Here is an 11,899-nt window from a genome sequence, read left to right as displayed (position 1 = left end):
AGTTCACTGACAACATTGGATCAGTGGGAAAAAAACTGAAAAGTGAAAAAGCCCATTGAAAAGAATAGTTCACTAAGGCATCAGTAAAAATCACTGAAGCCAGGAATAGAAAACCATTTTGCATGTGTTTATAGGCCAAAATGGGTTCAGTGAAAAATCACTGATGAGGAAAAAAAAAATGCCAATTTGAGTCCCTCTACCTCAAAGGGTGCATTTTTCTGGACTCTTCAGACCACATCGCTTCTCTCCCTCTTCTTTTCATGCGCTGCCCATGCCTGAGCAGTCAGTGTTTCCTGCTTACCCTCTTTTTGTCTTCTATTCAGGCACCCACACGGCACTTCCTTGTACCACAACCACCCCTCAACGGAACATTGGCCACAGGGTGAGAGAAATTGAGGCAAGTCAAGAGAAAGTGATGGATAAGACTGTGTTATTATCTTAATGACACGGAGCATCAACATCATTGAAACAACTTAATGGCTTTGACTTCTTTGGCCAGGAGCACCAGGACTCCAATGTCTTCTGGCGCGCGCGCGTCTTCACAGGAAGTGCCGGAGGGTCACGCGCGCACAGCCGCGATATAGCGGTTTAAAACACTAGCAAAGGTAGACTCTGGCACCAGCTCACCCTGAGCTGGTGCCTGGTGTTTACATCTAATACCTACCATCAGCAGTGGTAGGTTTCCTTTAAGGGATGTCCCATTTCACCATTTTTATACATCTTAGTGATGGTATCCCTGGCGCATGCATTGGGGAGCAATCCATTGATCTGGGTCTGGAGGTAGGGGGAACTTCTTACAAACTGTCCTTGTTCGACAATAACCTACTGTAGATTTCTGTTTCTGTGTATAGCCTCCCTAACATTATCTGGGAATTTGATTTTATAACACAGTTAGTTCAATATTCTGAAGTCAGAGATTCTTAATGTCTGCCTCCCCGGCGTTTCTCTTTCCCTTTCTCTTGGCAAAGGCCTATCTTAAGTATCTGGGAGCCCAGATTGCTGCCTTTGCTCAAATCAATTGAATCTGATCTATAGACGTGGCACTCCCTTCCTGTTTTGGTTCAGCAGGATGAACATCCCTTAACCACCAGAACCTTTTTTGTTTTTGCATTTTCCATGTTTCACTCTTCACCTTAAAAAAATCTATAACTTTTTTATTTTTCAATTTAAAGAGCTGTGTGAGGGCTCTTTTTTCTGTTTAACAAATTGCACTTTATAGTGACAGTATTTAATATTCCATGCCGTGTACTGGGAAGCAGGAGAAAAATTCAGTATGCAAAATGCATTTGCACCATTTTCTTGGAGGATTGGTTTTTACAGCTTTCAATGCGCGCCCCAAATGACATGTTTCCTATATTATTTGAGCCGGTATAATCACGGGGATACAGAATTTATATATATATATGTTTTAAAATGTTTTCATAAATTTACAAAAATTAAAACCTGTACAAAAAAAATTCTTCATTTTGGCTTATTCTAGATATATATATATATATATTTTTTTTTTTACTATTTTTCAGACTCCCTGGGGTACTAGGTTAGCTGATTGATCATAGCATATACTACCATACTATAGTATACTCATGTCTTTGCCAGGGTGATATACACAGAGGCACACTCATATTTTACCAGGATTTACAGAGGCACACTCATGTCTTTGCCAGGGGGATATACAGAGGCGCACTCATGTCTTTGCCAGGGGGATACACAGAGGCGCACTCATGTCTTTGCCAGGGGGATTTACAGAGGCACACTCATGTCTTTGCCAGGGTGATATACAGAGGCACACTCATGTCTTTGCCAGGGGGATATATAGAGGCACACTCATGTCTTTGCCAGGGGGTAGGGGCAACATTGCCACTATGTGATCGTTGCCAGGAGGTGATATTAGTGCATCTATCAGGATGCACTCGCGCCATTTGCTCGCTGCTTAGGGGTGGTGAACAATAATATTTACCTCACTGCCGCTCCATGTTTCCCACGCTGCCATCTTCCTGGCATGTTTTTGCCAGGGGGATTTACAGAGGCACCCCCATGTCTTTGCAAGGGGGATATATAGAGGCACACTCTGTATCTGCTCGTTGCCAGGGGGTAAGGGGCTACACTGGCACTATTGTAAATTTCTTTATACGGAATGCGGCTTGAGCCCCCCCTCCCCCACCTGTGCCGCAGCTCTTTTCTGACCATACAGCCCTCTGATCCCGGGGCTCATATCTCTGGAACATTGGGGGGCTAGGAGCAAAATTCCTAGGGACCCAGAATCAGGATGCTAGAGCCTACTTTATGGTTTGTTCAGTTTGGGAAGTCTGGGGTGGTGAAAGGTCCTCTTTAATGTGTGAAAACCACAGCAATTTTACATGTTCTACTCTATTGTAAACGGAAGGTTTAATGATTTTTACTGTTTATTTATTTTTATATCATATGCCATATGACAGTTGTAATGAAGGGGTTAAGCCTAGGTAGCCTCGGGTCTTCGGAATACCCGAGGCTGCCAGGGTGATGGAACGCCGCTCCCCGTCACGGGGAGCAACGATCATCGGCAAAATGGTGCCGCCCATGCGCATGGGCGCCGCCATTTTTCTCAAGCCGGTATGCGTTCTGCAGGTTAGCACCGACTGGGGGTGTTACCGGTAAGCCTTTGCTGCAATATGCAGCAGACTTACCAGCTATGGAAACGGCTCAGCCCGTGAGGCCTCTCCATGTACCCGCGCACGTGATTCGATTTGAACTTTCTTTGAAAATTTGATGAACCAGATCGAATCGAATTTTCACAAATTCGCCCATCTCTAACCATGAGCTGATTTGTGCTGTGGTTGTACGCAGTACATGTAGGTTGCGGCAGCCTCCTCACATGTCTTCTAGACACATGGTCAGGGTGGGGGAGGGATCCATGCAATGCCTCCTATGTCTCTACTCCCCGCTCAGGTGTGGGTGAGACAGCTCTGCCGCTGAGCTGCAGGGAGAGGTGAGAGCACGATCACGGTGTACACACGCTTGCATCGTGCACCGGAAGTCTTCCGTATTCCTTTCCCCAACCAGCGTCGCTCAGAGACTAGAATAAACAAGCGCGGGAACTTGCCTTAGCTGCGCGCTCCCGGCAAGCGGGGCCTCGTCGTGACGTCACACCAGGCGCCGTGCACGCGCAGGAGCAGCTGTGCCTGCTAGAGACGAGCCTGCAGAGGACAGGAACGGGGAAGCTGCAAACATGGCAACGGGGACAGGTGAGCAAAAATAAAGTCACCGAGAAACCATTTATATTACTCATATGGAATCATATAATGACATAAGCAATATCCATGTCTTCCTCAGAGGCAGAGACCAGGCAGAGGCTACTGAAGACTGTGAAGAAGGAGGTAGGTGACCCCCATGACAGCATCTGTGTGGTTTGTGTTGAGCACATACATCTATGGACGTGCAGTGTATGTGCTGGGAAGCCGCTGAGGGTGTGTTACATTTGCAAAGCTGCCAGCTTCTGGTCACTTGTGTCGCTGTAGTACAGTGCCACACAGCTGTCCCCATGGGTGCAATGTGAGGCTGGCATAGCCCAGTGCACAGATGATCAATCATTATGTACATGATCCATAGGTGAGCTACATGCTGGCATTATAGAATCAGCTACTGTTGCCTGATATGCAACAATGATGCAAATACGTTACAAAATAGAACCTGCGTCTCATTCACGAATGTATTGGTAAGCGGGGGGCGTGGATAAGCAGTCGATCTTTTCTAACCAGTATTTTATAAAATGGTCATATTCACCCCCTTATGATTTAATGATGGGGCCGATTTAAGTGTTTCGCAGACACCGGCTTTGTGATTAATATAAGTGTGATGTTTTTCTTCAGTTTTGGATTAATGTGTGACAACCACAGCAATTTTACATGTTCTACTCTATTGTACAAGGGAGGTAGGGGGGGGGGTTTCTAACTGATGCCTACATTATTATCTACAGTCTGTTGCAATGAATTTGTTATTGATACTGTAAAATAAAAAGAGCTATACCACTATTGTAAACATACAGTAACCTAATGAGACTGCAGATACTAAAAAAACACCATTTTCCTTTTGTAGCTTTGCGGGGCAATGTGAACATGCTAGAGAATTGATAAGTATCATAGTACATGAGTGATGAAAGCTCACATCCACTTCAATATTTTATAAAATTGTCTACGTCGATTGTTAGGGTTGTCCTCCAGGACTCCAGTTCTCCCGTGGTGTGGCCTGTCAATGCTGGGTCTTTGTTTGTACACAGAGGTCAACAGTGCTGTCCCTATTATTGCCATGCAGTAGCAGGTACACGACAGCGGTCGGATGGACCTCACTGTCTTGTATATACAAGAAGAACGGGAGCACAGTAAGCATTGGGGGAGGTGATTAAAGTAGTTTATTTGTCTAAAAATGTGCTGATGTGAATATGAGATGATCTGGAAAGTGGATCAATTCCTAAGATGATGGCTCCAGGTGATGGAAACAGGATGAGAAAAATGCAGATTCAAGTGAATTGTATTAAAATCGTAGGCAGATATCTGAAGCAGTTGGGTGCTCATCCTGTAATAAAGAAGTGAAGACTTGTAGCTATAGATTGTAATGCAGCCCACGTATCCTGGGAATCCTGGGGTAGAGAGTCAAAAAATGTCAAAAATTCAAGATGGCAAGGAGGGTGCTCTAGAATAGAGGAAGACGCTGCTACTGTATCCACAGTTGAAATGATTTATTATGAATGAGAAGATGAGAAGAACCTCTGCTCCTGACCAGCGTAGGGACAGGAAGGAACTAGAGGGGCCTATTTTCCTTTCTCCTCCCTGCCCCTACAAAAGTCAAAGGGACAACCTCCAGTTGCCTGTCACTATGGACATGATGGAGATATATATGTAAAAAAAATTTCGGGTACAATTAATAAATATACTCAGGTCATATGTATTATTGTCTTTTAGAAATTGTACGAGAAGTAGGCTTATGTCCTAGAGCAGAAATACCCTTTATAATGGTTTTTAAATAATTAATTAGCATTTCATTTTTTTTAAATAAGTAGTTGATACAATAGAAAAACAGAACTTAACATTTGGCACAGAAAGGTCAGACGTTTTCTATAGATATTGAAGAGCTGCAGCACACAAGGGTCACCACTGTATTGAACTCTATCTACGTCCAGAGGACTTTCTGCTGCCTGGGGCAGCGGCACAGAGCTAGAAATCTGGGACTGTCACGCTGGATGTTTGGGGCCAGTAGGTAGGTGTTCTCCTTAAGGAGAATTTTCCAATTAAGGCCGCCATAAAGACTTAAAGCCATAGATGCTCCACTAGCAAATTCTCGGAAGTATGCAAATACGTTTTCCAAGGTGAAAGGCCGCCCCCTTAACTTCCCGCTGGATGTTTGGAAGGTAAAAACTTGAGCTGTGATTGACATCACACAACAGGCTTTAGGAGAGTCGATTAGAGATGTCCCTAGACATACGGGCATCCTGCTGTAGTGCTATACAACTGTTGTTAAAAGGTTAGTACAGAGATTGAACAAAATCAGCGCAGCACCTGACCATGGTTGTGCCAGTAATGCAGCTCAGCTGCATAAAGATGAATTGAGCTTAGTTGCAGTATCACCCACTACCCATGGTCAGGAGGAAATCAGCCATGTTTTCCCACCTCCTGACAACTCCTTTTGAGGATGTATGTAGAGACCTCACGGGCTGGATAATACTGACCAGGTGATAACAGTTTGTCACAGGCACATGCGATTGTGCCACTTAAAGGAAATCAACCACGTGGATTTGAAACGGGATCCATTCCTCATTTAGCTGTTAATGGCTTATTTTTCATGAAAAAGGACTTGTAAAAATATGCAAATGAGTACATTACAGAAGGCTCTGTCGCCTGTGACTGACTCTCTGGTAGAGAAAGGGAGGGAGAAGAGAGCATAGTCACCAAAGGAGGTAATGAATAATTAGTGGCCGACAGAGCAAGGGTGCATGCACAGGAACCCCATAGGCTCATTTGTGTATTTGTAAAGTCTTTTTTTTTCACGAAAAAAAAAGCCATAAGACCGCTAAATGAAGAACTGATCCTGTCATTGTGGGAAGACATTCTGCCACACTTAAAAATTTTAATAAAAAGTGATCGAAAGGGCGGACAATCCCCATGTTGGTACCAATTAAAATGGTCGTCTTGCAATAAGTGACCCTTACATAGAGGAGAGGCGGTTCTACCATCGCAATAGACAAAGGTTATTTACTGTGCGAGCAATGAGACTATGGAACTCTCTGCCACAGGATGTTGTAATGACTAATTATTCGAACATGTTCAAGAGGGGCCTGGATGCCTTTCTGTATATCACATTGTATGGAAATTAAACTTTTTATAAGTAGTTTCAGTTGATCCAGGGAGTTATTCTGACTGCCATATTGGGGGCCAGGAAATAAATTTTCCTTGCTTTGGGCCAATTGGCATTGGCCTTGCAGGGTTTTTGCCTTCTTCTGGATCAACAACAGCATAAGATGAACAAGTAAAAGCCAATGTGGATAACTAGTCTTGGAGAGCAATAAGCGAGAAAGATAAGGCGTTTAAGGTGCTAAAACGCGAAGGTAGCTATGAGGCATTACAGGATTATAGAGAGAAAAATAAATCCTGCAAAAGCAGATAAAGGCTGCAAAAATAGAGACTGAGAGAAATATTGCCAGGGAGAGCAAAAATAATCCCAAAGTATTTTTCAAGTATATAAATGATAAGAAACTAAAAGCGGAGAGTGTGGGCCCTCTGAAGAATAACATGGGGGGGTCATTGTGGAAGGAGATGAGGAAAGGGCCAATCTACTGAATGTCGCCTTATCGACAGGAAAATCCCCTGGTGAAAGACACAATGAGGAATGATGTAAATTCCCTTTTAATGGCAACAGTTTAACCCAGGAAGAGGTACAGCACCGCCTCACAACCACTAAGATAGATAAATCGACGGTGTCAGATGGCATACAACCCCAAGTTCTACCTGAACTATGTACCGAGATAGGGATTCTTCAAATATTAAAAAAAACGGTCTGAGGACTGGTTATGTTCCACAGGACTGGCACATAGCAAATGTGGTACCAATGTACAAAAAAGGAAAAGTACAAAAGTCTAACTTTTGTGTGGAAAATATTTGAGGGGTTTGTTAGAGATGCTATCCTGGAGTATCTCACAGTACATAACCTTATAACCTAGCATCAGCATAGGTTTATGAGACATTGGTCCTGTCAGACTAATCTGATTGGCTTCTACGAGGAAGTAAGTTCCAGACTTGATCTGGGGAACGCTGTGGATGTTTTATATCAGGACTTTTCAAAGGCATTTAACAACGTGCTGCATAAAAGGTTGGTACATAAAATGAGACTACTGGGACTACTGGGAAAATCTGTGTATTTCGGTAAGTAAATGGCTTGGTGATAGAAAAGGGTCGTCATTAATGGCACATTCTCAGATTGGGTTGACGTTACCAATGGAGTGCCACAGGGGTCAGTATTGGGGCCACTTCTTTTTAATATTTATATTAATTACCTTGTAGTGGGTTTACACAGTCAAGTTTCAATATTTGCAGATGATACTAAGCTGTGTAAAGTAATAAATACTGAGGTGGATAGTTTAGCATTACAGCAGGATTTGTGGAAGCTTGAGGAGTGGGCAGAGAAATGGTTGATGAGGTTTAATGTAGATAAATGTAAAGTTATGCACTTGGGCCATGGAAGCAAAAAGTATAATTATGTTCTAAACAGCCAATTACTTGATAAAACTGGAGCTGGAAAACACTTGGGATTATTGGTGGATGGTAAACTTAATTTTAGCGACCAGAACCAGGTGGCTGCTGCCAAATCAAATAAAATTATGGGATGTATCAAGAGAGGAATAGATTCTCATGGTAAGGATATACTTTTGCCCTTATACAAATCACTGGTCAGGCCACACATGGAATATTGTGTACAGTTTTGGGCACCAGTGTATAAAAAGGACATGGTAGAACTGGAACGGGTGCAGAAGAGAGCAACCAAGATTATTAGGGGAATGGGGGGGGACTAGAATACAATGACAGATTACAAAATTTGGGGTTATTCAGTTTAGAAAAAAGAGGGGGGACCTCATTACAATGTACAAATATCTGAATGGGCAGTTTAAGGATCTCTCCAAAGATCTTTTTATACCTAGGCCTGTGACCAGGACAAGGGGGCATCATCTACTCCTCTACGCTTAGCGGAGAGGTGGTTCTACCATCAACATAGACAGGGATTCTTTACTGTAAGAGCAGTGAGACTATGGAACTCTCTGCTGCAGGAGGTGGTTATGGTGGACTCTATGTACATGTTCGAGAGGCCTGGATGCCTTTCTGAAGAGCAAAAATATCACGGGTTATGGGGATAAACATGTATTTAATTGTTAAAGGTTGGACTTGATGGACTCGTGTCTTTTTCCAGCCTTCTGTACTACGATACTAAGTTCAATTTGTCTCACAGATTATAAACACTTATACAGCTTTATGTAACTGTAAAAATATAAAAGTTATGGCTTTTGGAAGGTGGGGGAAATGAAAACGCAAAAATGAAACCTGGTCAGGTCATTAAGAAGATATTCAACACTTTCTATTCACAGCATCCTATTTGTTTGTATATTGTATTTTACAATTTAATAAATGTAACAATTAGAACTCAAATAATGCGTAAAAAGACAGACATGGCAAACCAATACAAGACTTTTCAAAATGATAGAAAAAAAGGTGAACTAATCTACTAAAAAGGAAGCTGTCACCGCACTAACCTCCCTAAACCCACAAACGGTACCCTCTTTTGTAATATGTACAGCCCATGGAGGTGTTTTTAGCATATTTATAAGTTGCTGCATAAATGAAAAAGCATCTTTTATTCTTTTGTATAAGGCAGACACTGTCAGGTGACCCCGCCTCTGGCTGTCAGGTGACCCCGCCTCTGGCTGTCAGGTGACCCCGCCTCTGGCTTCTCATGCATGCTGCAACCTAGAAATTTGCTACAAAGACGTCCAGGGGATGTACATATTACAGAAGAAGGTACTGTTTGGGGGATTGGGGTTACAGGTTCCCTTTATATGAGGCTTTGTGTTATATTCCTTCACCATTGGGAGGGATGTGCTTAAATTAGTTATTAAAGCTGTTCAATTCAGTTATAACCTTTAAACTAGAACTATATATTTTATAATATATGAACTATGCATGCCTTTTATATAAAAGGCATTGACTGCTGTATGGTTGGATACATACTGTCTATATTTTCGTAAAAACGAAAACTAAGCTATAAACTGCAGAATGTAAATGAAGCCATGCCCTTTTTATGACACCAATATCATGGTGTGGTTCATTGGAGCTGCAGTGAGCTGTTTATTACATTAAAGTTTCCCAAATTGCGTATCTGTTTCAGAGCATTTAGAAATGATTACGTTTTGAGAACAAGGAAATAGACTGCATTACATATGATGTATGTGATGTTGGGTACAAAGGAAAAAGCTCATGTGCTGCATCATCGAGACAGATGTTTCATTCAAGGATTAGAGGATGGCTGCACTATATGTATGACTTGGCTGTCACCATGGCTAATGATTTGCTATTTTCTGTAATAATAACACAGCATTGTTGGTTGATCCAGCATTAATGCATAGCCCATGAATATTATGCAACTGCCGTTTACCGTCTGTTTAGTCAATGCATTCATGCTTTTGTATAAAGATATCGGTTAGCTGAAGCCATAAAGGATAAATAAACATAAATAAATTCAGCAGATGAATATGGCTGCACAGTGTCCTACTTAAAGGACATCCATTACAAGAACAAGGATTGTAAACCAAGCACACTGACATACTGGTGTGTGCCCCCTCTGACAGGATCTGCTCCTCTTTTAGCTTCTTTTGCCCTAGTTTTTAAGCAAAGGGGGCTTTTAAAATTATGCAAATGAACCTGAGGGCTCCAGGCTCCATAAGAGTTAATGGAGCCTTTAACTCATCAGATTAGTAATTTATATGATGTAGATTTAGATTGTAAGAAGTTAAAAAATATGCCTAAGACGGTAATAGCAATATTATGCTTACACATTTATCAAAAACGGTGCATACTGTACTATGTGCAGCTTGCCTGTGACGTGTGCAGGGTACGCCAGATTCATAAATCGTGACACCCATTCTGCATGAATCTGCTCCAAAAGAGTGCACCAACTTTTTTTTGCTGCATGTTAAATGTTGCACATGTTTTTTTTTGCTTCGGATATAGTGCAGCCACGACACAAATATGTCATGCGCGACACATATGTGGTACAACACTTAATTAATGCATGTGCAAGCACTTTGCACATAAAAGAATGTGCAAAGTCCAACATAACACTGCCGCAGGGGTTTCGGTAAATGTGGCCTACTAGGCAGAATTGTTGCATTTTCTGATATCTGATAAGTTAGCACATACAAAAAGGCATGTATTTACAGTTTCAGACAGAGATTGGATGAGTATGTGGCTTATTCAGTCACATTGAAAATTAAATTTTCTATCCTTCCAAATAATTTCTTCGATTTTGGCAAATAATCCCTTGAGATGCTCAATGAGTGCCAGAAAGACATGCCTCTTTATATGCTGCTCCTTTGGTAAATTTGTAGTGTGAAAAGACAGACTCTTTGTTGCCATGACTACCATCCTTAATATGGAAAGACTCAATATGTTTTTACAAATTTAAAACTTGACAGTAAGCAGATGGACTGATTTGTAGGCTTTACAATTCCCTGCTCACACTTATCACTAGAAAATAAGTATTCAGTACCCTGGATTTAACATGATGAGCTTTACTTCCTTACAAATTCAATATAAGGAAGCTTTACAGTGTTGGATATCTTCAGTATTAGACTATTCCTGCTGACTAGGCCCTAGTGTGCTACTTATTTTTCACGGGCATCCCCGCAATCCATATCGAGGATCGCGGGTGCACCCGGGCCCCTCTCCGCTGGTCCCGCTCCCCTGGACTTACCTCTCCTGGCTCCCGCTCCCGTCCAGACTAGGCGTCGCTCGTGGCAGTACTTCGGGATTTAAAGGGCCAGCGCACAGGTGATTGGCGCTGGCCACTTCCGGGTCTGCATTTAATCAGACGGCTCCCATCATTCCCCGGCGGATCTTCATGCTATTCCTGTGAAGAGAAAGCCTTCCAGCTTTCCTACACTCCCGTGTTGACGTGTCTCCAGCGTTCCTCTGTGTTGACGTGTCTCCAGCGTTCCTCTGTGTTGACGTGTCTCCAGCGTTCCTCTGTGTTGACGTGTCTCCAGCGTTCCTCTGTGTTGACGTGTCTCCAGCGTTCCTCTGTGTTGACGTGTCTCCAGCGTTCCTCTGTGTTGACGTGTCTCCAGCGTTCCTCTGTGTTGACGTGTCTCCAGCGTTCCTCTGTGTTGACGTGTCTCCAGCGTTCCTCTGTGTTGACGTGTCTCCAGCGTTCCTCTGTGTTGACGTGTCTCCAGCGTTCCTCTGTGTTGACGTGTCTCCAGCGTTCCTCTGTGTTGACGTGTCTCCAGCGTTCCTCTGTGTTGACGTGTCTCCAGCGTTCCTCTGTGTTGACGTGTCTCCAGCGTTCCTCTGTGTTGACGTGTCTCCAGCGTTCCTCTGTGTTGACGTGTCTCCAGCGTTCCTCTGTGTTGACGTGTCTCCAGCGTTCCTCTGTGTTGACGTGTCTCCAGCGTTCCTCTGTGTTGACGTGTCTCCAGCGTTCCTCTGTGTTGACGTGTCTCCAGCGTTCCTCTGTGTTGACGTGTCTCCAGCGTTCCTGTGTCCCTGACGTGAGTCCTAGTGTGCCTTCCTGTGCTGTCTCCTGCGATCACCTGGGTACAGACCATATCCTGCATTACCTTGGCTGCCACCGCGTGCTAGTCGCACCTGTGGAACGACCTGGTGGTACC

General features: G+C 43.2%; 1 protein-coding gene across 1 annotated transcript in view; it reads left to right on the top strand.

Annotated features, from left to right (window-relative positions):
* The first annotated feature begins 3,067 nt into the window (after window positions 1-3,067).
* Window positions 3,068-11,899, top strand: part of SGSM1 (small G protein signaling modulator 1) — a 139,199-nt gene continuing 130,367 nt past the window's right edge. The window contains exons 1-2 of the mRNA XM_072147125.1: window positions 3,068-3,221; window positions 3,310-3,353. Of these exons, the coding sequence (XP_072003226.1) occupies window positions 3,206-3,221; window positions 3,310-3,353 (60 nt within the window). The 5' untranslated portion in view covers window positions 3,068-3,205. The remainder of the gene's footprint in view (window positions 3,222-3,309; window positions 3,354-11,899) is intronic.

The sequence above is a fragment of the Engystomops pustulosus genome, chromosome 1, assembly GCF_040894005.1.
Source record: "Engystomops pustulosus chromosome 1, aEngPut4.maternal, whole genome shotgun sequence".
Classification (NCBI taxonomy): domain Eukaryota; kingdom Metazoa; phylum Chordata; class Amphibia; order Anura; family Leptodactylidae; genus Engystomops; species Engystomops pustulosus.
Note: the sequence above shows the minus strand (reverse complement) of the source record. Positions and strands in the feature narration are given on the sequence as shown.